Here is a 23,511-nt window from a genome sequence, read left to right as displayed (position 1 = left end):
CTCTTTACAGCGAACGTGAAGATAGCCCAGAACCCAACTCTATGTCACATGCAAACAAAAAGAATTTTCCACCTGATTGAAATGGAACATCAGAATTTTCCAGGGATGCAACAATCACGTAAACGGAGCGAAAATTATACTTTGCCCTTTTTTGCCTGGAATTTTGTCAAGAGTTGTTCAATGTTTCAGAAGCGTCATATGACTGATGACATGGTGGTTTATGGCACCTGAGTCACCCATACAACATGCAGTGATTCCATATGAAAAATAGCTTGAAATGTCAAAAATAAAGAAATATCATATATATGTGTATATACACATTTATATATATATATATATATACATATATATATATATATATATACATACATTGAGAGAGAGAGAGAGAGAGAGAGACCCCATAATGTTGAATCAAATCGTCTTACTTTTCTTATATCCAAATTTCTTCATTACAGGTAGGTGCAAGCATTCATCCACTGCATTACGTCTTTTAGTGTAACAGTGCCAAAGTATTTACTCATTGCAACATATAACATACAGAACTTTTCCTTATTTTCTCCTTCAGAGAATTATTTAGGGTGGATTTGCTTGTTTGTTTGTTTGCTATGTGTGTAGGTTGACTGTATTTCATTTCAGGATAGTAAAGATAATGTCACAGAATATTTTTTATAAAAGGAGAAGGACATTGGGATGGCAATCCTGTAGCAATGAGCACACTTAGCACCACCAGAAGAAACTAGGGCTTCTTGGAGATCTGGAGGATTCCGACGCTGCAGCAGGGAGAATTCAAGAAAAGCCTGGAATATCTTGCTGGGGCGGAAGTAAGAGAGTGCTCAAAAGAGTCACGGGGGGGCTTCCCTGGTGGCGCAGTGGTTGGGAGTCCGCCTGCCGATGCAGGGGACGCGGGTTCGTGCCCTGGTCCGGGAAGATCCCACGTGCCGCGGAGCGGCCGGGCCTGTGAGCCATGGCCACTGAGCCTGTGCTTCCGGAGCCTGTGCTCCGCAACGGGAGAGGCCACAACAGTGAGAGGCCCGCGTACCGCAAAAAAAAAAAAAGAGTCACAGGGACTGCTAACAGGACACGGGCCTCCACTGGCCAAATCCTGGGTATTCTGAACATTGAAATAAATAATGAGAGTAAAGGACTATAATCCATCGAATCAAATAAGAATCCACCAGTCTACACTAATAGGCATGAATACATAGATAAATAAATGAGAAGGCAAAGTTCTTCCTTGCAGTAGAAACTCAACTAACAAGTGTAGAAGGAACGATGGAATTAGATGATCACCATTTGGCAACCATCACAATGACTGATTCAAGCAGGAATCACTAGCAGAGGTTAAAACTAGAGGGTGAAAGTTTGAGGAGTAACGGCAGGCAGAGTAGGTAGTCTTCAAGAATCTTCCCGCAAGATACTTATGTTAATTAGAAAGGGGAAAATAGTAATTCTTCGGTGGAAATCTGGCAGACACCGCCTTAACCAAATAATGAAAGTTAACAGCACCAGTAATAAGACACACTGACATCATGTGCCCCCAGAGATGATATCCCTGTGAAAAACAAAGCACTGCTTCTGCACTCTTCCTGCCAAACCTGCATATCCCGAAGCTAATCACGACCAAGACCCAGACAAACCCAAATTGAGGGGCAGTCTACTCAGTAACTAGCCTGTACTCGTCAAAAATGCCAATGTCATGAAACACACACAGAGACAAAGAAGCTTTTCCAGCTTCCGGGGGACTAAACAGGCATGACAATTAGATGGGAGTGTGTGATGTGGGACTTTCTGGTGCTATACGTTACTGGGAGGATGGTCCAAATCTGCATAAATTCTGGACGCGACTAGACTAGACGATAGTGTCGGATTAATGTTAATTTCACAGTGTTGATAATTATGCTGTGGTTATGAAAGGAAATGCTCTTTTATTTAGGAAAGGCATGCAGAAGAGTTTAGGGATAAAGGGGTATCATATATGCAACTTACTCTCAAAAAGGAGAGGGAAAGAGAGAGACAGAGGGAAAGTAAAGGCGGAAAAATGTTGAGATTTGGGGTTGAGTGAAGGATGTATAGAAATTCTTTGTATTATTCTTATAATTTTTCAGTAAGTCTGAAATTTTATCAAAGTAAAACGTTGAAAGAAAATAGAAGGGGGACACTAGGTCCAAGAGGATGGAGAAACACTGCTGTCCGATCCACCCCAGCCAAAGAAATCCCTGTATCTTATTCTTCTAATGCTCCTAGAAAACATATGGGGTTAATTTCAGAAGGAGGGGAGAAGGAGGGCTGTATGTTTGGGTGACAGGAAAGGACAAGAGAATGATTTCATTAACAAGGCCAGAGAATTCAATTACGACCCCTTTCTAAATCCGAATCTCTACTTTGCTTCTCCTTTCATTAGGTCTCCTCCAAGAAGCAATTATACAGAAAGGAAGTTGAGCAAAAGAACAGGAGCGATTTTTTTTTCATTTCTTTGGAGATGAGGAAAGAAGGTACAGACAGGCAAGAGCAATTTTCATAATTTCTCTTTGAAAAAGGCACTGAAGTCAAAATTGGCTCCACCATTTTCCTGTAGAAAATTAGACATCTCAACTCAAGTGACTAAGGCGACATCACCAAGAACTTTTGCAGAAGGAAATGAAAGGACAGAAATTGAAGGGTGAAAGATGACCTTTTACTCACTTTAGGAAGCAGGGTTTTCTTGACCTTTTAAAATAGCCTCCCGGAAAAATGTTTACCTCTTTCACTTTTTTTTTTTTTTCTATAAAGCGTGCCATTAGAGGGAAAAAAGCACATTAAAGCAATAGCCCTCTAATGATCATATTCATCTCAAAATTCCACATAATAGTAAATCAGTACTGCAAAGTAGCAAGCTTAAAATAGCTGTGATTCAAAACACTGAATGTATTTGGGGCCCAACTGAAAGAAAATTAAACAATAGAGCATCTACTCTTAAAAAGTATTAATGCATAGGGCTGTCTTGGCAGCGGGGAGGGGTGGTGGGGAATCTAAGGGGAAAAAAAGGTTAAGCCAAGCTGAAATGCCATTCAGTCAAAGAGAAGTCTTAGCTTTTTTCCTTTCCTAAATGATCTATCATCAAATAATGAGACAATTAGTCTCAAGACTAGATTTTTATTAAAAATTAAAATAAGTCCATTTCCACATTTCCCATAAGCCAGAAACACCCAGCATGCTCTGGCTAAGCATTCTTAGCTCCAGCTTAAAACTCCATCTTAAGACCGCCAAACCTTTTTCATTGTTCGTTCATATCAGACAAATGCCTGCAGGTCCTCTTTGGGCTGCACATGGGGCAGATGGAGATGAATGTGACCAGGTTCCAGCTTCCCGGGGCCCCCAGTCTAACAGGGACAGCAGATAAGTAAAGGTCCATTCACCGAGGGGTACAGGGTGCATCTCATAGCACCTCTACGGTGCTACCGATGAGGAAACCGAGGTCCAGAGTGATTGACTTGCCCAAGGTACATACTGAGAGAGGGATGAAGGAAGGGTTTTAACCTAGTTCTATACTGACCCCAAACCTTTGCCTCATTCTCTCTCAGCCAGGAACCCTGAAAGAAAACGCTGTGTTTGGGGGTTCTATAATCGAGAGAGAGTATAGAATTGGGGTCCCGGGTCAGGGCGGCAGGAGGGGGAGAGGAGTCGTAAGAAAAGATCTTCATAGATTTGTTGACATCAGCTCTAACACAGGGAAACTCAGTAAGAGTTTGTCAAGTGGACAAACTTAGGGAGGGAATCCCCGGCAAAAGAAACAGTCAAGAGGTGGGAGAGCCTGGGCAAACGTGAATCTTTCTGAACGTGCTTCGGAGGGAACCAACAGGAAGGATGTCTTGGCTTAGCCAACATTTGCCCACAACACGGGACGACTCGCGAAGGAAGGTGCAGACGCAGCTTCAGTCAGCCTCCTGGGACAGGGTGAGTACAGGTGAGGAGACTGTCACTGCCCTGGATGCCGGGCCTCAGCCAGCCTTGAAGGGCGGGTCCAGATGCAGCTGTAGGGCAGCCTTGTTACCAGCACTTCCCCACGCCCCGGGCTACGTTGACCGGCCTTAGCAAGATGATTGATTACTTAACGCCCTTTTTGCTCCACCTGAAACCTTGGCAGCAAAAATTGCTGCAGAGTGTTAACTCCCGTGGGGAGTTTATGGAAGTCCAGGAAAGCCAACTCACAGAATCACAAAAGATTAGAACTCCAAGGGACCTGGTGATGCTCTACAATCTTTTCCTCTTGCAGAGGAAGCACTGAAGCCTCAGGGCGAGGGGGCAGATGACTTGGCCCGGTTCCCAGAGCCAGAGGCAGTACCAGGACATAACACCAAAAGCACAAGTAACACAAGCAAAAATCAACAAGTGGAAATATATCAAACTAAAAAGCTTCTGCCCAGCAAAAGAAATAATAAAATGAAGAGGCAGCCTATGAAATGGGAGGAAACATTTGCACACCATATATCAGATAAGGGGTGAATATCCAAATTATATAAGGAACTCATAGAACTCAATAGCAAAAAAAAAAAAAAAAAAAAAAACCCAATTTTAAAATGGGCAGAGGACTTCAAAAGACATTTTTCCGAACAAAGGACATACGAATGGCCAACAGGGACATGAGAAGAGGCTCAATATCACTAATCATCAAGGAAATGCAAATCTAAACCACAATGAGATACCACCTGACAACTATTAGTGAGAATGTAAATTGATACAGTCACTATGGAAAATAGTATAGAGGTTCCTCAAAAAATTAAGAATAGAACGACCATATGATCCAGCTATTCCACTCCTGGGTATATATCTGAATAAATGAAAATCAGAATCTTGAAGGGTTATCTGCATCACCACGTTCACTGCAGCATTATTCACAGTAAAGGTGGAAACAACCTTAGTGGCCATCAATGGATGAATGGATAAAGAAAATGTGACATATATATATCCAAGTTAGAGTTTTCTACACACACACACACACACACACACACACACACACACACACACACACAGAGGAATATTATTCAGGCACAGGAAAGAAGGAAATCCTGCCATTTGCAACAACATGGATTGACCTCGAGGGCATTATACTAAGTGAAATAAAACAAATACTGTATCCTCTCACTTGATAGTGAGAAAGACAAATACTGGATGATGTTGCTTATATGCGGAATCTAAAAAAAAAGTCGAACTTATAGAAACAGAGGGTAAAATGATGGTTGCCAGGGGCTGGGGGCTGGGGGAAATGGGCAGATGCCGGTCAAAAGGTACAAACTTCCAGTTATAAGATGAGTAAGTTCTGGGAAGCTAATATACAGAGTGGTGACTATAGTTAACAATACTGTATTATACACCTGAAAATTGCTAGGAGAGTAGACGTTAAATGTTCTCACTACAAAAAAAAATTGTAACTATGTGAGGTGATGGATGTAATACCTGACCTTAATCATTTCATAATACATACGTGGATCAAATCATCGTGCGGTATACCTTAGACTGACCCAATGTTATATGTCAATTACATCTCAATAAGGCTGGAGGGGGGAAGAAAAATAAACAGGGGGAGGCAGGACTTGAACCCAGGTGTCCCAACTCTGGCCCAGTGTTTCATTCCACATTAACTGATTGCATAGGAGCTTTTCCTGATGTTTTCCATCACCCATCTTCCCCATCGCGTACTACTCTGATTCCCAGAGCACTTGTGCTTAATTCCATCACAGCCTGTATCAGCTTATACCATCTATCTCCTTTGCTAAGCAGAGACCCCATCTTTCATCTTTGACTCTCCAGTCCACCAGTGCTGGACACATGAAAGAGACTCAGTAAATGTTTGTTGGCATTAAAGGAAATTACGGCAGAGTCAGAAGACATGGGTCTTAGTCCTTGGCTACAGGTACCTATAAGCCATGTGACTCCGGGCAAGTTACTTAACCCCCTAAATCTCAGCTCTCACATCTGTAAGGTGATGAATAAGAACATGATGCAGTGGGAAGAAAATGGGATCTTGACCCAATAAATGTCTGAATGAATGAATGAATCAGTGAGTGATCACCCTTCTATACTGGAAACTCCATGAGGGCAAGGATACATCTAACTTGTTTTGTACCCCAGCACACTGAGCAGGTCTCAGAAAATGTTTGAATGAAACCAAGTCAGAGATCTAAGTGTGCTAGCAGTTGCAGTCATGTTATAACCACGGGCAGGTACCTTCAATTCGGAATCTCTGTGATCTCATCTGTAAATTGGAGGTAATGATACCTCCCCAAATTGAGTGAGAAGCAAAAAAGGTCATGTCTATCAGAAGCACTTGGTAAGCTGCAAAGCACTGCACAGATGCCAGTTGTCCCTTGGGCTCTTTAAAAGGACTTCCTGATGAACAGGACCTAAGGATGCTTGTCCAGAGAGGAGCAGCATCTTGAGTTTCAGATGACATCAGTCTTCCAATCAACAAACTGAGCTGTTAAGCGAGGGGCACGAGAACAGCACGACATATCTAAGCGGGAGGTGAAGTTCTGTTTTGGGCAACAAAGGAAATAAAACTTGAAGCAGATGGGGAGGTGAAGCCATGGCTGCTACAGAGTCTTTGCCAGCGGCCCTGAATCATCTGCTTTCTTCTGACAGCTGGAGTCCCCTCGCTTCCGTCTTTTACCAGTTATTCACAACCCGGGGCCACTGCTTCAGCCTCTCAGGATGCCGTGCTGCACCAGCAGGAGGGAAAAGGCCGGCGGCCGACCACCTGGAGCCGTCCCTGGCTGGCATCGCTTCGGTGAGTTCCTCGTGGCTCAACTCTGGCCCGCACTCCTGTAAAGTGACAGGCTGGTCCTGCTGACACCCTTGGCCGCAGAGAAGCTGACTTTTGATGACTAAACTCACAGGAGACGAAATTTTTAAACCATAGCACCTGCGTACTAATCTGCAATTCAATTTAGCAAATATACTTGAGTTCCAACTATGCACAGGCCCTGTGATAGGCAGCAATAATACAAAGGTAAATAAGATGAACCCAGTCGCTCGCTGCCCTTGTGGTGCTTAGAGCAGGAAAGAAAGATAATTAGACGTGTAGTCACTAAGCAGTGTGATAGGCATAAGTACCATAAAGAGAGGAAAACAAGGTACCCCCTCAGGCATTGGGGGGGCAGAGGAGGCTTTCTAGAGAAAGTAAAAGAGAAGCAGCGTTCTAAAGAACTGGCAAAATAGGTCAGCTGAAAGAAGGCAGCCTTGGAAATGGGAGCAAGTGTCCCAGGCAAAGGGAGAGGCGTGTACAAAAGGCAGAGGTGGCAGAGGCTGGGATGCCGCTGAGTGCCTACAAAAGTTGACTATGGGGCTTCCCTGGTGGCGCAGTGGTTGGGAGTCCGCCTGCCGACGCAGGGGACGCGGGTTCGTGCCCCAGTCCGGGAAGATCCCACATGCCGTGGAGCGGCTGGGCCCGTGAGCCATGGCCGCTGGGCCTGCGCGGCCGGAGCCTGTGCTCCGCAACGGGAGAGGCCACAACAGTGAGAGGCCCGCGTACCGCAAAAAAAAAAAGTTGACTATGGAAGGAGACCAGAGGAAAAGGTCGGAAATGGTACGAGCTGAGGCCACAGAGGTCGGAGGAGGTCTGCAAGGCGCGTGCAGAGGTCCAAACCTCATACTCTGGATAAACCATCAGGTGGTCCGAAGTCAGCCATATCAGCATCTTGTGTATATGAAGGAAAGTGATTCAAATAATCTACTCACCAGAAGGTTCTTCGACAAGCGTGGAATCAGGACAAGGAATATAAGCTCCACGTTGCACGTTTTCTTTCTGCCTTGACTCTGACCCACTTAGAACTCCACATTTTCCGAATTCCTAAACCCAGTGGCGAACATTGTTCTCTGGGGTTTTTTGCAAATAATGCATTTCATTCAGCCTTGAGGAGCTGAATCAATAAAAGCTAGCTGAGGGGCTTCCTTGGTGGCGCAGTGGTTGAGAGCCCGCCTGCCGATGCGGGGGACACGAGTTCCTGCCCCGGCCCAGGAAGATCCCACAATGCCGCGGAGCGGCTGGGCCCGTGAGCCATGGCCGCTGAGCCTGCGCGTCCGGAGCCTGCGCTCCGCAACGGGAGAGGCCACAACAGTGAAAGGCCCGCGTACGGAACAAAAAAAAAAAAAAAAAAAAAGCTAACTAAAGATGAAGCTGGAGAGGAAAATGGAAGGACCCCATGCTTTCTGGTTTCCTGAAAGAAACTGCAAACGATTATTGACCAAGTTTTGGGCTTGATTTGCTGAAAAATTCTTCTGCTATGAAATGCAAACTCCTTCACCATAATAAATACTGTTGTGATAACAAAACTGTACTTTTCTCAAATACCCAGATGGAAGACCATATGCAAAATAAACTCTAAGGAATTTTTTTTATTGGCCATCTGCGAAAATTGGAAAGAAAGCCAACATCCTCCTCTAGACTTCACGAAAATTTCCACTGAGAATCCAGCTTGCTTCTGCCTAGTGCCACCTGCTGATTGTATTTGGGTACCAGTTTTGCAAATTGATGGGGGTAGGGATGTGGATCTCCCCCTTTCTTGAACAAAGTAAATTTAATCTTAACTGATGGAAGAAATAAAATACCCACATATTGTCAGGTTTTAGAATGTTTGACAGCTACTCACACCTTTTCCTGTTGTTGGCAGGAATCGCAGAGCACCACCCCCCAAAACACACACCTCTGAGCGCTCACTTCCAAGGCACTGGGAAGACACTGTTTAACCTCACAATGAAGTGTGCTGTTATTGAAGCCTCGTGTCTGGCTTTACATGTCACACATGTAAACGCACATATCCTTTAATACAGCAATTCTATTTTGAGATTTCTACCTAAAGGAAATGCTGGCACAGGTGTGTAAAGATACCTGTATGAGGGTGTTCCCTATGGCATTATTTGTTGAACCAAAAAAGTATGAGAATTACCTAAATGTTCATCAATAGAGGAATGATTTTAAAAGTTATGGTGCATTCATACAATGGAATACTATGCAGCAGTGACATAAGTGAGGAATAAGTGACAGGACCGGGGGTTTCCAGCAAATAGCTAAGGTGGGGTCTCATAGTCTTATTCCGCCTATGCCAGACCCTGAATCAGCGGGTTCCAAATTAGTGCTCTTTTAGAAACAAAGAAATCCTCCTTTGCATAGAGAACTCTCCAGTTCTAAAAACCTTCAGCTTCTCCCAAGTGAAACAACCAAAAAATGGACAAAATACAGTAAGTCCCCTACATACAAACCTTCAAGCTGCGAACTTTCAAAGATGAGAATGTGCATTCACATGTCCAATCATGTCAGTTAGTTCACGTGTCTGGCGTACATTGTCACGTGTGGGCATCCTCTACAAGTGGTTGTGCTTTGTGTACTTTACTGTACAGTACGGTATAGAGTACAGTAGTACAGTATCTTTATTTCAAGCCCAGGATGTCTGAAAGCAAGGGTAAAAGCAGCGGTGATGTAGCTGCTACTGCTAAGAAGCGCCAAGCGATAACGATGGAAACAAAAGTGAAAATAATTGAGAGGGTGGAGCAAGGCAAAAAGACGGCAGATGTCGCTTGTTCTTACAACGTGAATTGTTCAACCATCAGCATGAATCTAAAGAACAAGGACAAGATCATGGAACATGTGAAGTCTGCTGTGCTGATGATGTCAACAATAATATCAAAGAAGCAAGGAAAACTGATGGAGGAGATGGAGAAACTTCTCAGTGTGTGCATATAGGATCAGCATCAGTGTTGAGTCCCACCCAGCTTAATGCTGATTCAAGAGAAAGCTAAAAGCCTTTATGAAGACCTGAAGAAGAAACATGGCAAAGAATCAGAGGGTGCATCTTTTAATGCCTTCCATGGCTGGTTTCATCGGTTCAAGGCTCGAGCCAACCTTCACAATGTAAAAGTTAAGTGGAGAGGCAGCGAGTGCACATACGGTAGCTGCCCAGAATGAGGAGTCCAAAGAGATTTTCAGCAACTTGGTGACCCTCAGCAAGAAGCTGGAGCTAGATCTGCAAGAGGACGACTTCACTGAACTCCTTGCCGTGCAACACAAGGAGCTTACTAACGAAGACCTGATGGAATTGGAGGCCCAGAGAAAGGACGAAGAGAGACAAGAGGAAAGAAGAAGTAACCGAAGAACCGAAGAGATTCACGACACAGGAAATGGCAAGGGGGTTTTCTTTATGTGAGGAGGCACTGTTCGTTTTGGAGGCACAGAACCCGAACATAGAACAGTACACAAAGGTGGCAGTAGCCGTTCAGAATGCAATCCAGTGCCACCGTGTCATCTATGACGAGAAAAAAGGAGCTACTACCCAGACATCACTGGATCATTTTTCAAGAGGGTAGATAGACTTGAATCCAGCAAGGAACCAGAACCTGTGCCATCAGCGTCAGGCATGAATGAAATTGCAGTTTGCCCTCCGTCTCCTGTTGCTGACGATCCTTCAGCTCTACCATCTCCCACCTCCTCTCTCTCTGGTCAGTAACTCTTCTTGCCCGTTCACTCGATGCCAGCCCCTGGATGCCAGCTGTTGTGCTGTACTACTGTACTTTTCAAGGTACTGTACTGTAAGATTTAAAATGTTTTTTGTGTGTTTTTTATGTTTTATTTGTGTGAAAAGTATTACAAACCTATTACAGTACAGTACTATATAGCCGACTGTGTTAGATGGCTACCTGGGCTAACTTTGTTGGACTTAACGAACAAATTGGACTTATGAACGCACTCCTGGAATGGAACTTGTTTGTATGTAGGGGACTTACTGTATATTAAACAATGGTTTTCAAGGCACTGGACATAAAGCAACAAAGAACAGTGATTCCTGAGAGATGGGAATCAAATGATGTGAGCTCTGTGATTGTCTCAGTTTACTGTCTTGTGGGAGAGTCCAGGCTGTAGCACAGAGAGGAAGAACTCCGGTGGAGCCCAGTGGACAACCTGAGTTGAGGAAATGAAACTATGAGTCAAGGGAGACTAAGATAGCCAGAGTTCTCAGGGAAGAGTCCTGGAGAGACTTTTGCACAAAGAGAGAACTCTGGAGATCCACAGAGAGTCTCCCTTGCATATTTAGCGGAGTACAGATCAGTGCATGCTTGTGAGGAAACCACCTGATGCCAAGGAAAGAGCCACCCAAAAGGACTGGAGGTAACAGTGCCTGGAGCCACACAGAACCTGGAACAGAGTCTGTTCTCATCAAGAGACTGGTAAACACCATTATGCACAGAGTATTAGGAAGACTACATATACAATCCTTGGCTCAGTAGTGATGAATAACTAGCCTTAGATGGAGCACTACTCCAGTCCTGCCTAGCAAAGTTTGAAAACACGACCCCAAACCTATTTGCATGTAACTTAACTGGATCCAACAACAAAGTTCAAGAATATATATAGGAATGCAAAAATACCCAACATGCAAATAAAGTAAGATTCACCAAGTCTGGCATCCAGCTAAAAATTACCAGGCATGAAAAGAGGCAAGGAAATATGAGCCATAATGAAGAGAAAAACCAATCAATCAAAACCAACCCAGAATGGACACAAAATTAGAATTAGCAGACAATGACATTAAAACAGTTGTTATAATGCATTTCACACATTTAAAAAGCTAAGTAAAACTATGGAAGATATTTTAAAAGACCCAAATCTAGCTTCTAGAAATAAAAACTACAATGTGTGAGATGAAAAGTAGACGAAATGGGATTAACAGCAGATTAGACATTAAAGAAGAAAAAAAAATAGTGAACATGAAGACAAAAACAATGGAAACTTTAAAATGAAACAAAATTTTAAAAAAATGAACAGAGCATCAGTGAACTGTGAACTGTGGGACACTTTCAAATGACCTAATATATGTGTCATTGGTATCCCCCAAATGAGAAGAGGTGGGATGGCCAGAAAAATATCTGAAGAAATAATGGACAAATAATTTTCAAATTTTATGAAAATTATAAACCCACAAATCTAAAAGCTCAATGACCCCCAGACATGAAAAACATAGACAAAATTATGCCAAAACACATCACAATCAAATTATTCAAAAACAGTAATAAAGAGAAAATATTAAAAGCAGCTGGAGAGAAAGGACATGTTATATACAGAAGATCAAAGATAAGGGTTAAAACAGATTTGCTGTCAGAAACAATACAAGCAAGAAGACAGAGGAGTAACATACTAAAAGATCTGAAAGAAAAAAAAAATATATCAACCTAGAATTGTATACCTAGAGAAAATATCTTTCAAAACCAAAGGCAAAATAAACTTTAATAAATACAAACATTGAAAGAATTCATCACCAAAAGACCCTTAACACAAGCTAAAGGAAACTCTTTAGGCTAAAGAAAAATTACACAAAACAGAAATGTGGATCTACGCAATAATAAAAACCACTGGAAATGGTAAACACATGAGTACATATATGATTTTTTTCTTCTTGTTATTTAAATCTCTTCAAAATACAATAGAGTGAGGAGATTGGTTCAAGATGGTGGAGTAGAAGGACGTGCTCTCACTCCCTCTTGAGAGAACAACGGAATCACAACTAACTGCTGAACAATCTCACCAGGAAGACATTGGAACTCACCAAAAAAGATACCCCACATCCAAAGAAAAAGGAGAAGCCACAATGAGACGGTAGTAGGGGTTCAATCACAATAAAATCAAATCCCATAACTGCCGGGTGGGTGACTCACAAACTGGAGAACACTTATACCACAGAAGTCCACCCACTGGAGTGAAGGTTCTGAGTCCCACGTCAGGTTTCCCAACCTAGGGGTCCAACAACGGGAGGAGGAATTCCAAGAGAACAGACTTTGAAGGCTAGCAGGATTTGACTGCAGGACTTTGACAGGACTGCAGGAAACAGAGACTCCACTCTTGGAGGGCACACACAAACAGTGTGCGCATAGGGACCCAGGGGAAGGAGCAGTGACCCCATAGTAGACTGAACCAGACCTAACTGCTAGTGTTGGAGTGTCTCCTGCAGAGGCGGGGGGTGGCTCTGCCTCACCATGAGGACAAGGACACTGGCAGCAGAAGTTCTGGGAAGTACTCCTTGGCGTGAGCCCTCCCAGAGTCAGCCATTAGCCCCACCAAAGAGCCCAGGTAGGGTCCAGTGTTGGGTCCCCTCAGGCCAAGCAACCAACAGGGAGGGAACCCAGCCCCATCCATCAGCAGTCAAGTGGATTAAAGTTTTACTTTAATTTGTTTTACAACAAATGCTGGAGAGGGTGTGGAGAAAAGGGAACCCTCTTGCACTGTTGGTGGGAATGTAAATTGATACAGCCACTATGGAGAACAGTACGGAGGTTCCTTAAAAAGCTAAAAATAGAATTACCATAAGATCCAGCAATCCCACTACTGGCCATATACCCTGAGAAAACCATAATTCAAAAAGACATATGCACCCACCCCAATGTTCATTGCAGCACTATTTACAACAGCCAGGTCATGGAAGCAACCTAAATGCCCATCAACAGACGAATGGATAAAGAAGATGTGGTACATATATAAAATGGAATATTACTCAGCTATAAAAAGGAACGAAATTGGGTCTCTTGTGGAGATGTGGATGGATCTGGAGACTGTCATACAGAGTGAAGTAAGTCAGAAAGAGAAAAACAAATATCATATATTAACACATATTGTGGAACCTAGAAAAGTGGTACAGATGAACCGGTTTGCAGGGCAGAAGTTGAGACACAGATGTAGAGAACAAACGTATGGACACCAAGAGGGGAAAGTGGTGGGGGCGTGGGGGTGGTGATGTGATGAATTGGGCGATTGAGATTGACATGTATACACTGATGTGTATAAAATGGATGACTAATAAGAACCTGCTGTATAAAAAAATAAAATAAAATTCAATAAAAATAAAAATAAATAAATAAAATTCACAAGGCAGATCAAAAGACTATAATGGCCAAGACAACCTTGAAAAAGGAGAACAAAGTTGGAGGACTTTCACTACATGATTTCAAGACTCCGTATAAAGCTGTAATAACAAGGACAGTGAGGTATTGGCATAAAGATTGACAAATATACCAATAGAATAGAGAATTCAGAAATACACCCAACGCACGTTTGAGCAACTGTTTTCAACATAAGTGCAAAGGCAATGCGGGGAAAGGTTAGTATTCTCATCAAACATTTCTGAAGCTATTTGATATCTCATGTAAAACAAACAAGCAAGAAAAAGTGAATCCATCCCTCACATTATATTAAAAAACTAACTCAAAACAAATCATAGACCTAGACTTAAAACTTGGAGACGAAAACATAAGAGAACATCTTTGTGAACTTGGGTTAGGTAAAGATTCCTGATATATGACACCAAAAGCATGATCCATATAAGAACAAATCAATTAACTGATCCATCAGAATTTAGAACTTGCTCTTCAAAAGATACTGTTGAAAGGATGAAAAGACAAGGCACAAACCGGGAGAAAATATTTGCAGTTGGTATATCTGATGAATACGTGTGTTCAAAATATATAAAGAACTCTCAAAACTCAACAATAAAAATAACTCAATTTTTTAAATGGGTGAAAGATGTGAATAGATATTTCATCAAAGAATATGTTTGGATGGCAAATAAGCACATAAACAGATGCTCAACACCATTTAAAATAAATAAATAAATTTATTTATTTATTTATTTTTGGCTGCATTGGGGTCTCTGTTACTGTGTGCGGGCTTTCTCTAGTTGCAGCGAGCAGGGGTTACTCTTCATTGCAGCGCACGGGCTTCTCATTGTGGTGGCTTCTCTTGTTGCGGATCATGGGCTCTAGGCAGGCGGGCTTCAGTAGTTGTGGCTCACGGGCTTAGTTGCTCCGCGGCATGTGGGATCTTCCCGGCCCAGGGCTCGAACCCGTGTCCCCTGCACTGGCAGACGGATTCTTAACCACTGCGCCACCAGGGAAGCCCAACATCGTTAATAATTAGGAAAATACAAATTAAAACCAATGAGAAACCACCACAGACCTGTCAGAATGGCTAAAATTAAAAAGACTGACTATTAGCAAGAGTTGGCAAGGATGTGGAAGAGCTAGAATGGTCATAGTTGCTGATGGGAATACAAAATGGCAGAACCCACTTTGGAAAACGATTGGTACTTTCTTTACAATTAAATGGACACCTACTATATGATCCAGACATTCTATTCCTATGCATTTACTCAAGATAAATGAAAACATATGTTCACACAAAGACTTATACATGAATGTTCATATTATCTTTATTTGTAACAGCTAAAGACTGGAATCAATCCAAATGTCCAGCAGCAACTGAAGGTATAAGCAAACTGTAGTAAATACATGTAATGGAACACTCCTTAGTAATAAGAAGAAATGAATTATTTATGATACAATACGGATGAATCTCAAAACATGTTGAGTGAAAGGAGCCAGACCCCTCCCAACCCCAACACATGCAGGAAAGTATCTGCTGTTTGATTCCGTTTATATAAAATTCTAGAAAGTGCAAACTAATCTTGACTGAAAACACATCCATGGTTGCCTGGCAGTGGAAGGTAGAGGGCAGGGAGGAGAGGAACAAAAGGATTATAAGTGGACATGAGGAAACATTGCGGGTGATGGATACGTCCATTATCCTCATTGTGATGATGGTTTTATGGGTTTTTATATATATATCAAAACATAGCAAGCTGCAAAGTTTAAATATTTGCAGTTTAACTGTACCTCAGTTAAAGTGTTTTTTTAAAAAATTATGAGACAAATAGGTTATCTGCATGGTCTCAAAATATCTCCCCACAAGATACTTAATGATTACAAAGGGAAAAGTCGTAACTTTATAGTCGAGAAACCTAGCAGATACTACCTTAACTAAGTGATCAATATTAACGTCACCAGAATTAAGACATCTTGACATCATGTATCTCTCCTGATATGCTGCACTGAGAAGGCCACATCACCACTTTTGTGGTATTCTACCAAAAATGTGTAATCTGAATTTAATCATGAGAAAAATCAGACAGAACCAAGTTGAGGGACACTCTTAAAGAAATAACTGGTCAGTGCTCTTCAAAAAAAATCAAGGTCATGAAAGACAAAGACAGACTGAGGAACTGTTACAGCTCAGAGGAGACTAGGGAGAAATAAAAACTAAAGGCAATAAGGGAATACGGGGTGGATGCTGTAGCAGAAAAAGGTCATTGGTAGGACAACAGGAGAAATGCAAACAGGGTGTGTAGATTATTTAGTAATACGATATCAATGTTAATTTCCCAGTTTCAGTAATTATACAAGGTGTTAATATTAGGAGAAACTAGATGAAGGGTGTATGACCTGCCTATGAATAGTCATGGCAGCTCTCTTTAGAATATCCTCAAACTGGAAATAACCCGGTTGCCCATCCATTGGTGACTGGATAAATAAGTTGGGGTATATTCATAATGGAACACTATTCAGCAATAAAAATACAAACTACTGACACAACAAACATGGATGAAGCTCAAAAAAAAAAAAAAAAAGACTCAAGAGAGTACATACTGTATGATTCCATTTATATGAATTTCTTGAATAGGCAGAACTAATCTATAATGAGAATGCAGATCAGCAGTTACCCGGGCTGGGGGTTGTGAGGCATGATGGCAAAAGGGCACAGAGGAACTTTCGGGGATGATAGCAATGCGCTTCTCACTTATCTGACTTTGAAGACACAGTTGGTATCTATCTCATTTAAACTCAGTCTTGCAGAATACTTAAATATAGAGTTGTAGAAATGGGACGGAAAGTTATTCCACGTAGCGACAGTGGCGTGAGCAAAGCCACAGAAGTGGGAGATTGAGGGGTGAGTTTAAGGACCAGCCGATCGTTTTTTTTTTTTTTTAATTAACTGTGTGCATAATTTGCATACAACAAAATGCACCCATTTCAAGTCGATAATTCGAAGAATTTTAAGAAATGTATACAGACCCATGTGTCCACCATTCCATAGAGAGCTTCCTTTTCAAAATTACCACTTCAAGCTGTTTTTGTTTACTGTTTGGATATGGGATGGGTCGTTTGAAATTGATTCTGGAACAAGTTTAAAGCAGGACACTTAAAAGGTTTCCCGCTCAGTTTGTCAGACCTACTCACTGGTCTTGAATGAGAGCCCAACCTCCCACATTTCATGCCACGAGAGGCCAGGGAGACCACGCGTCTGAGATTCACCCAAACGGCCCCAGTCCGCGTGTGCACTCAACTCTCTGCTCCAGGTCTCACTCCCTGGCTCTGCAGACGCCCTGACCCCATGATCTAACTCCTGACACCGTCCTCAGGCCTGTCTCCTGGTGTCAGGACCCACTTCTTCAGTTTACCTGCCTGTCATCCTACCCGTTCAACTCTGCAAGCTGCCTTGATCGCGGCAACAACTGCTGTGTCCTGTTAAGACACCCCCTAAACCAGTCTCCGCTTCCTGGGGACCCCTTGCCCCAGCTCCCAGCACACAGGACCCAGGACCAAGTTGCAACCATCATAGAATTCAAGGGTCATGGGGACGGAGTGCCACCTACCTGAGCCACAAAGAGCTGGAACTCGTCAGGCAGAATCCATGAGCGAGGGTAGAAGTTGTACTCCTCAGGAAAGAGATTCTGCATGATTCTTACTGCTCTGCTCAGAGTAATTTTACGCACCATCTCCGTCATGCCTGGGGAGAAGAGAAGTTGTGAGGTTTTAACAACAGTGGGCCACTAGCTATAAAACAGCCATAACTGGGGGCTTTTAAGACCAAACACCCACGGCTTCCCTGGTGGCGCAGTGGTTGAGAGTCCGCCTGCCGATGTACGGGACACGGGTTCGTGCCCCGGTCCGGGAAGATCCCACGTGCCGCGGAGCGGCTGGGCCCGTGAGCCGTGGCCACTGAGCATGCGCGTCCGGAGCCTCTGATCCGCAACGGGAGGGGCCACAACAGTAAGAGGCCCGCGTACCGCAAAAGACAAAAAACACCCACTAGACGTATTTACTTTTTCAGACAAGATTTATTTTTAAAAAAGGTCTGAGTGGTTCCCCATAGCAGTGATTCATGGTTTGGAAAGACCTAGCAAATTAATGAAAAACTTGAGGGAATAGATGGATATTTTTTTCTCATAAAAATGAAGCATCAATTTAAAAGAATGCGTTTCCACCTGGTTTATTATTCCACTCTTTGTCAGCCCCCTAGATAACAAATAAAGAGATTTTATATCTTGCACTTAAAACGTAATATCCTCTCTAATTCTGGGCCACCATGCATACCTCTGGGATTCCTTCCATCTTACACCCCGGAGAATATTAACTAGTGGACGCTGGTTACATCATGAGAAGCTTAATTAAGTTGCTTTGTTTTAATCTTTCATGAGTATTAAAGGTATAAAACAGAAAAATACACACCGTTCAGCAGAACATCTGTCTCCTTGAAATAAGGACACGAAGTGGAGATGTTAGCACAGCGTAATTTATAGTTTAAGGGGAAAAAATGGAATCTGTAGGAGTTCTTCAGTTATGAGTACTGAAACTGACATTGATCAGATCTCATTAATTTGCCCAGAGGGGATGGAAATGTCTCACTTATAAAACATTTTAAAAGAATGGTAGTTTTTTTTTCCTTGTCACATCTTTAGAAATGCTGACAAGAAAAGAAACAGTATATATCTTAGCAAATTTTAGGCAAATAGGTAAAAAGTATTTAAAATTTTAGCATGCTTATTTCTTAAGGCAAATATCACTGCTCAGAAAAATGGAGACTAAAAATGGCCTTCACCCTGAAAGGGGCTACACAGTTCCATCAATAACTAGAAATTTGCTAGCGAAGTCATTTTTAATAGAAAGTACAAAGTTCCATGTCAGCTTGGCAGGTCCAAATTACTGCATTGCAAATGGGCACAGTCAGAATGCCTGAGGTTTCTCTAAACTACGTTCAGGAAGCAAAGGGTGAATGAACGTTGAGAGTGAGGGCTTTAATAATCTATTTCTTGCCTCCCTCAGCATATTAAAAAGAGCAATCAAAATCTAAAAGATGGCAACTTCAAGATGTCAGTGCCTAGGTTCTTAGTTCTTGTTTAGAAGGAGATAGAGAAGGATTAAATAGGAAATAAAGGAGCTTTAAAGGCACTAATAAACTGTGCTCTAACACGGCTTCTCCGACATTAGAGAAAATTCACTGAGGACACTTTTCTGATCTTCCCAAGAAATCAGTATGAGTCCCAAAAATTAGAGCTATTTCCTTTTATTCCCCCATGAAATTAGAATTTTTGACTTATAAACACTGGAGCTGAACGCAAAGTACACGAAATTCCAACTTCTTCGGAAATGTTTTAGTTGTATTTCATGTTTCAGTTATAGTATTAAACTAAAAACCTGCTTAACTGAGTGCAACACAGCACCTTACAGCAAATACGCGATGCTCCCTGGCCAAACGGTGCTGTGGTATTGTCCGAGTTTTAATGGCAATGTGACAGGAGAAGGTTTGCTTTCAGAAATCCCTCGGCAGGTCAGAAGGACTCACATAACACACATAGGAGTGCTGTGAGTACAGGAGTGTGGTTCGAATGCTCCAGAGAAGTTTTGTGAAAACCAATGTCCAGCAAATGGAGTAAGTGTTCATTTTAAATCTGCGATGGCTCCTTTTGTCATGCGGGTCACCAGCCCCCATGCTGGCTAACAGATCTGCTTCTGAGTTTACATCTGCGTCTGTCTCCAGATAGTTCTCTACAAAAACCAGCCAACTTAAGAAGCATCCCTTCAAGCCAGTGGCTACTTTTCCCACATGCTTCTGAGCCACAGGCTGTAGATGGCTCACCCCGAACCCTGCCTCAATGCCCGTCTCTGGAAGGCAGCAGTGTCAACCTCCCTCAGTCCACTTTTACTGACACCTTTGTTCCTCCGCCAGCTGCAGGGGAAAGCATCTCTGAGCCCTCACGAGCCCCCATGCGGTAGCTGCAAGTAGCCCTGCCTCTGGCAGGGGCTCAGAGACAGATGTGGGCTCTGTCATCTCTCAGTAAGATGCGGACAAGAGTAGCTGCGCCAGAGCATATGCTCCCAGAGTAAATCTGTAAAGAGGGAGGTCACTGTCAAGGCCATGCTGGCTCCAGATTCTGCCTACCTTCTCCAAGCAGCTGCAGCACGTGACCCCTCCCTGTGACCCCTGCCCGAGGCTCTGGGACCCATTCTGACCTGAGGTAGCAGCTCTAGGTCCGACCATTGCTCCCCTTTGGGGAGCTTGGACCCTTTCTTTGTAGTCCAGTTAGATAAGGAGGATTTTAACTACTTCTCTGAGGCTCTGCTGCCTGGCCCCAAAGTTTGGTCACCGGCCCTTGGCTCCTTTCTCTGTTCCCGCTAAGCCTCCCCTGCAAGGGCTGGAGTCCTCCTGTGACTTGAGTCCAGTGGCTGGGCTCCTGCTATACTAACAGGTTCTTGTGAGGCTGACTGTCTACCTGTACTTCTCAAGAAGGTCTGCTCCTGGATGGCCCTATTGTGGCTGTTCCCCTCTCGGTCGGGAAAATCCCCTAACTCAGGCGGGAGCTTCTCACCCAAGAGCCTGCCACTGCTTCTGGGCCTGGGTCCTTCTGTCGGCCTCACTGGAGTCCCGGGGCCTCGGGTGGTCTTGGCCCACTGGTCTCACACAGCAGTCTGATCCCCAGGCTTTGCCCACACAGGCCTCCTGAACCCAATTCAAGACAAAACAAAACAAATCAAACACACAATCTGAGCTATGTTGGGAGTGCTATTCAATCCAAGTATCGTTTATAACAATAATTCTCGGCGAAAACACATTTAAACCACCAAACAACAAGCAAACATTGATACTTTCAGATCCTGGATACTGCAGTGGCCTCTTAGCTGTTTCCTCTCTCAGCCTTTCCACCCCCAACCCCCCACCTGCACCCCTGCCTCCAATGCATCCCCTCTGGCAGATCTTTCCAAACTGCAGGCTGGCCCACGTCACTCTCTAGCTTAGAAATTTCTCAGTGGCTCCCGGCGAACTTTGGGCCCTGCCTTTCTTTCACCTCTCCGTTGCCCTATCAAACTTGACCCCTTCTCACTAGCATGGGCCACGTGCCCTTTGCTGAACGAGCAACATGCAGAGCGTTCCATGTCTTTGCACCCCCTCTGCTCCCTTGATTTGCATGGGGGACAGGTCCATCCATCCTGGAGGCTCAGTTCACATTCAATCCTCTTTTCCAGGATCTCTCGCCCTGCCTGCCCCCCATGCAAATCTGGGTTAGGTCACGTGCCCTTGTTCCGAATTCTCACAGCATCCCAAGCTTCCTCTGGCATGGCGCTTATTTTGTATTTGACTTCTCTCTTTACCTGCTTTCCTCCTTGTTTTCGTATCCCTAGCCCAGACCAGTGCTTGGCAGATGGCTGTCCCCAGAGATCCCTCCCTGGAGCCCCCTCCTCCTCTGACAATGTCCCCTCCTCAGGGTGGGCTCTCAGGCACCACCCGCCACGTGTTGCCACACATCTCAGACCCAGAAACCCAGCAAAAAAACCGTTGCTTGCAAAGCTGAGAATTGACGGTTCTAGGCTTTCTTAAGGCAAAGACATATCTAAATCAGATTATTTTTAGTGAAAGTCTTAATTCATCAGTTAAGATATAATAACATATCTTGAAGGAAATTGCCCATAGAAAAGTGGCTAAAATCTAACGTGCTGACACGAACAAAATAAATTACTTCCATATGCGTATCCAAAAGTTTTCAGTTTATTCAGCATGTGAAGTGTTTATCCCTGCCTGGCACGTCCACTAGAACTTGCTCTAAGTAGTACACAATGCATACAAAATGCATCTTCAGAATAATGGGATATATCAGAGACAGAAGATAGGCATGGACACCAACTGGAGCCAAAGGACAGACCATTCTGGAATCACTCCATTGCTAAGGATTGTTGTCTTTCACAGGGCAGAGGGTGTGGCGGCCCTGGTCCAGTGCCTACAGGCCTGCTTTGTCATTAGAGCTAATTAATTGCTGTTAGTAAAGTGGAAAATTGTACGTACCTATCACTGGCACATGGAATATGAGATGGGGCAAATGTGCTTCTTTAGGATGAATATTCTTTTTTGTTGTTGTTGTTTTTTGGGTTTTTTTTTTGCGGTACGCGGGCCTCTCACTGCTGTGGCCTCTCCCGTTGCGGAGCACAGGCTCCGGACGCACAGGCTCAGCGGCCATGGCTCACGGGCCCAGCCGCTCCGCAGCATGTGGGATCTTCCCGGACTGGGGCACGAACCCGCATCCGCTGCATCGGCAGGCGGATTCTCAACCACTGCGCCACCAGGGAAGCCCAGGATGAATATTCTTATATCACCTTTAATGAAACTAGTCCTTTGAGTGTATTTTATTTCTGTATTTCTATTTGCATTCCAAATGTAGAGCTATAGTGACTCCTTCCTTCCTACTCTCGGCCATCAGATGGGGCGTGAGCAAATGGGGAACATGTCAGTGAAGCTTCATTTGATAATTCATGTCTTGGGAACTCTGTCCATATTCAAAGAGTTGTTCTCTTCCAAATTATGTTCTCCCAATATCCCAATAAGTCCTTTTAGTGGCATCAAACGTCATCTTTTATGAGCAGCAAGACAGAGAAAATAATAGCTATCCCATTAAACTGTGCAAGAACCCTGGCTGCAAGAGTCCTCCTTGTTCTCTGACAAAACATTTTCTCCTCTAAGAACCAATCTGACCTTGGGTTAATTTTCCAGCTCTGTTCCCCAGGAAACCAATAAAGGGAGAAAGTTAGCTGTGTGACTCGACAACAAAGCATGTGGTTAAAATGATCCCTTATTGGCATCTTGCATAAATACCTGGTAGGGAGCCACGGCTCCGGGTGTTCCTGAGTGTAGTGAATCTTGTAACTTAGCATGACCCTGGAAGCTGTGCTGTGGAGGAGCCGTGTGAGCTATTGGCTCCTACAGGGTTTCTACGTCAAGGTAGACCCACATCCGCCAAGGTGGGTCTTGTCTCTTTGCACCTAAGCTTTCACTTCAGGAGCCAAAGACTAGCTCTGGAACCCTTGCCATGAAGCCACTGAGAAGAAATGTCTGACACTGACTGGCTGGCAAGCTGTGTTTCCTGTCCTGTATCCTTGTAAAGCTGAGCCAAGTGGCCCACGGTGGTCTGTTTGCTTAGTTGAAAAACCCGCTACTGGACATGGCCTAACTTGCCAATGCATAACGTATGGATATTGGGTTTTCTGAGAGGTATTTTCTTAAAGACGTGGCACGGAATGCCGAAGAAAAAGCATAAGTTGATCCTCCTCTTAAAAATAAGCATAGGGCTTCCCTGGTGGCGCAGTGGTTGAGAGTCCGCCTGCCGATGCAGGGGACACGGGTTCGTGCCCCGGTCCGGGAAGATCCCACATGCCGCGGAGCGGCTGGGCCCGTGAGCCACGGCCGCTGAGCCTGCGCGTCCGGAGCCTGCGCTCCGCAACGGGAGAGGCCACAACAGTGAGAGGCCCGCGTACCACAAAAAAAAAATAAAAATAAAAAAAAATAAGCATAAATGAAACAACTAGAGAAAACAACTACACTGGCTGCAACTACGTAAA

At 43.7% G+C, this 23,511-nt stretch overlaps 1 protein-coding gene across 7 annotated transcripts in view; it reads right to left on the bottom strand.

The window, feature by feature from the left end:
* Positions 1-23,511, bottom strand: part of TTLL11 (tubulin tyrosine ligase like 11) — a 261,701-nt gene that overhangs the window by 186,118 nt on the left and 52,072 nt on the right. For all 7 annotated transcript variants that reach the window (XM_067040798.1, XM_067040800.1, XM_067040799.1 and 4 more), the window contains exon 3: positions 17,502-17,635. In XM_067040798.1, coding sequence (XP_066896899.1) covers positions 17,502-17,635 — 134 coding nt within the window. The remainder of the gene's footprint in view (positions 1-17,501; positions 17,636-23,511) is intronic.

The sequence above is a fragment of the Kogia breviceps genome, chromosome 8 (assembly GCF_026419965.1).
Source record: "Kogia breviceps isolate mKogBre1 chromosome 8, mKogBre1 haplotype 1, whole genome shotgun sequence".
NCBI lineage: Eukaryota > Metazoa > Chordata > Mammalia > Artiodactyla > Physeteridae > Kogia > Kogia breviceps.
This window is presented reverse-complemented; position numbering and strand designations above follow the sequence as displayed.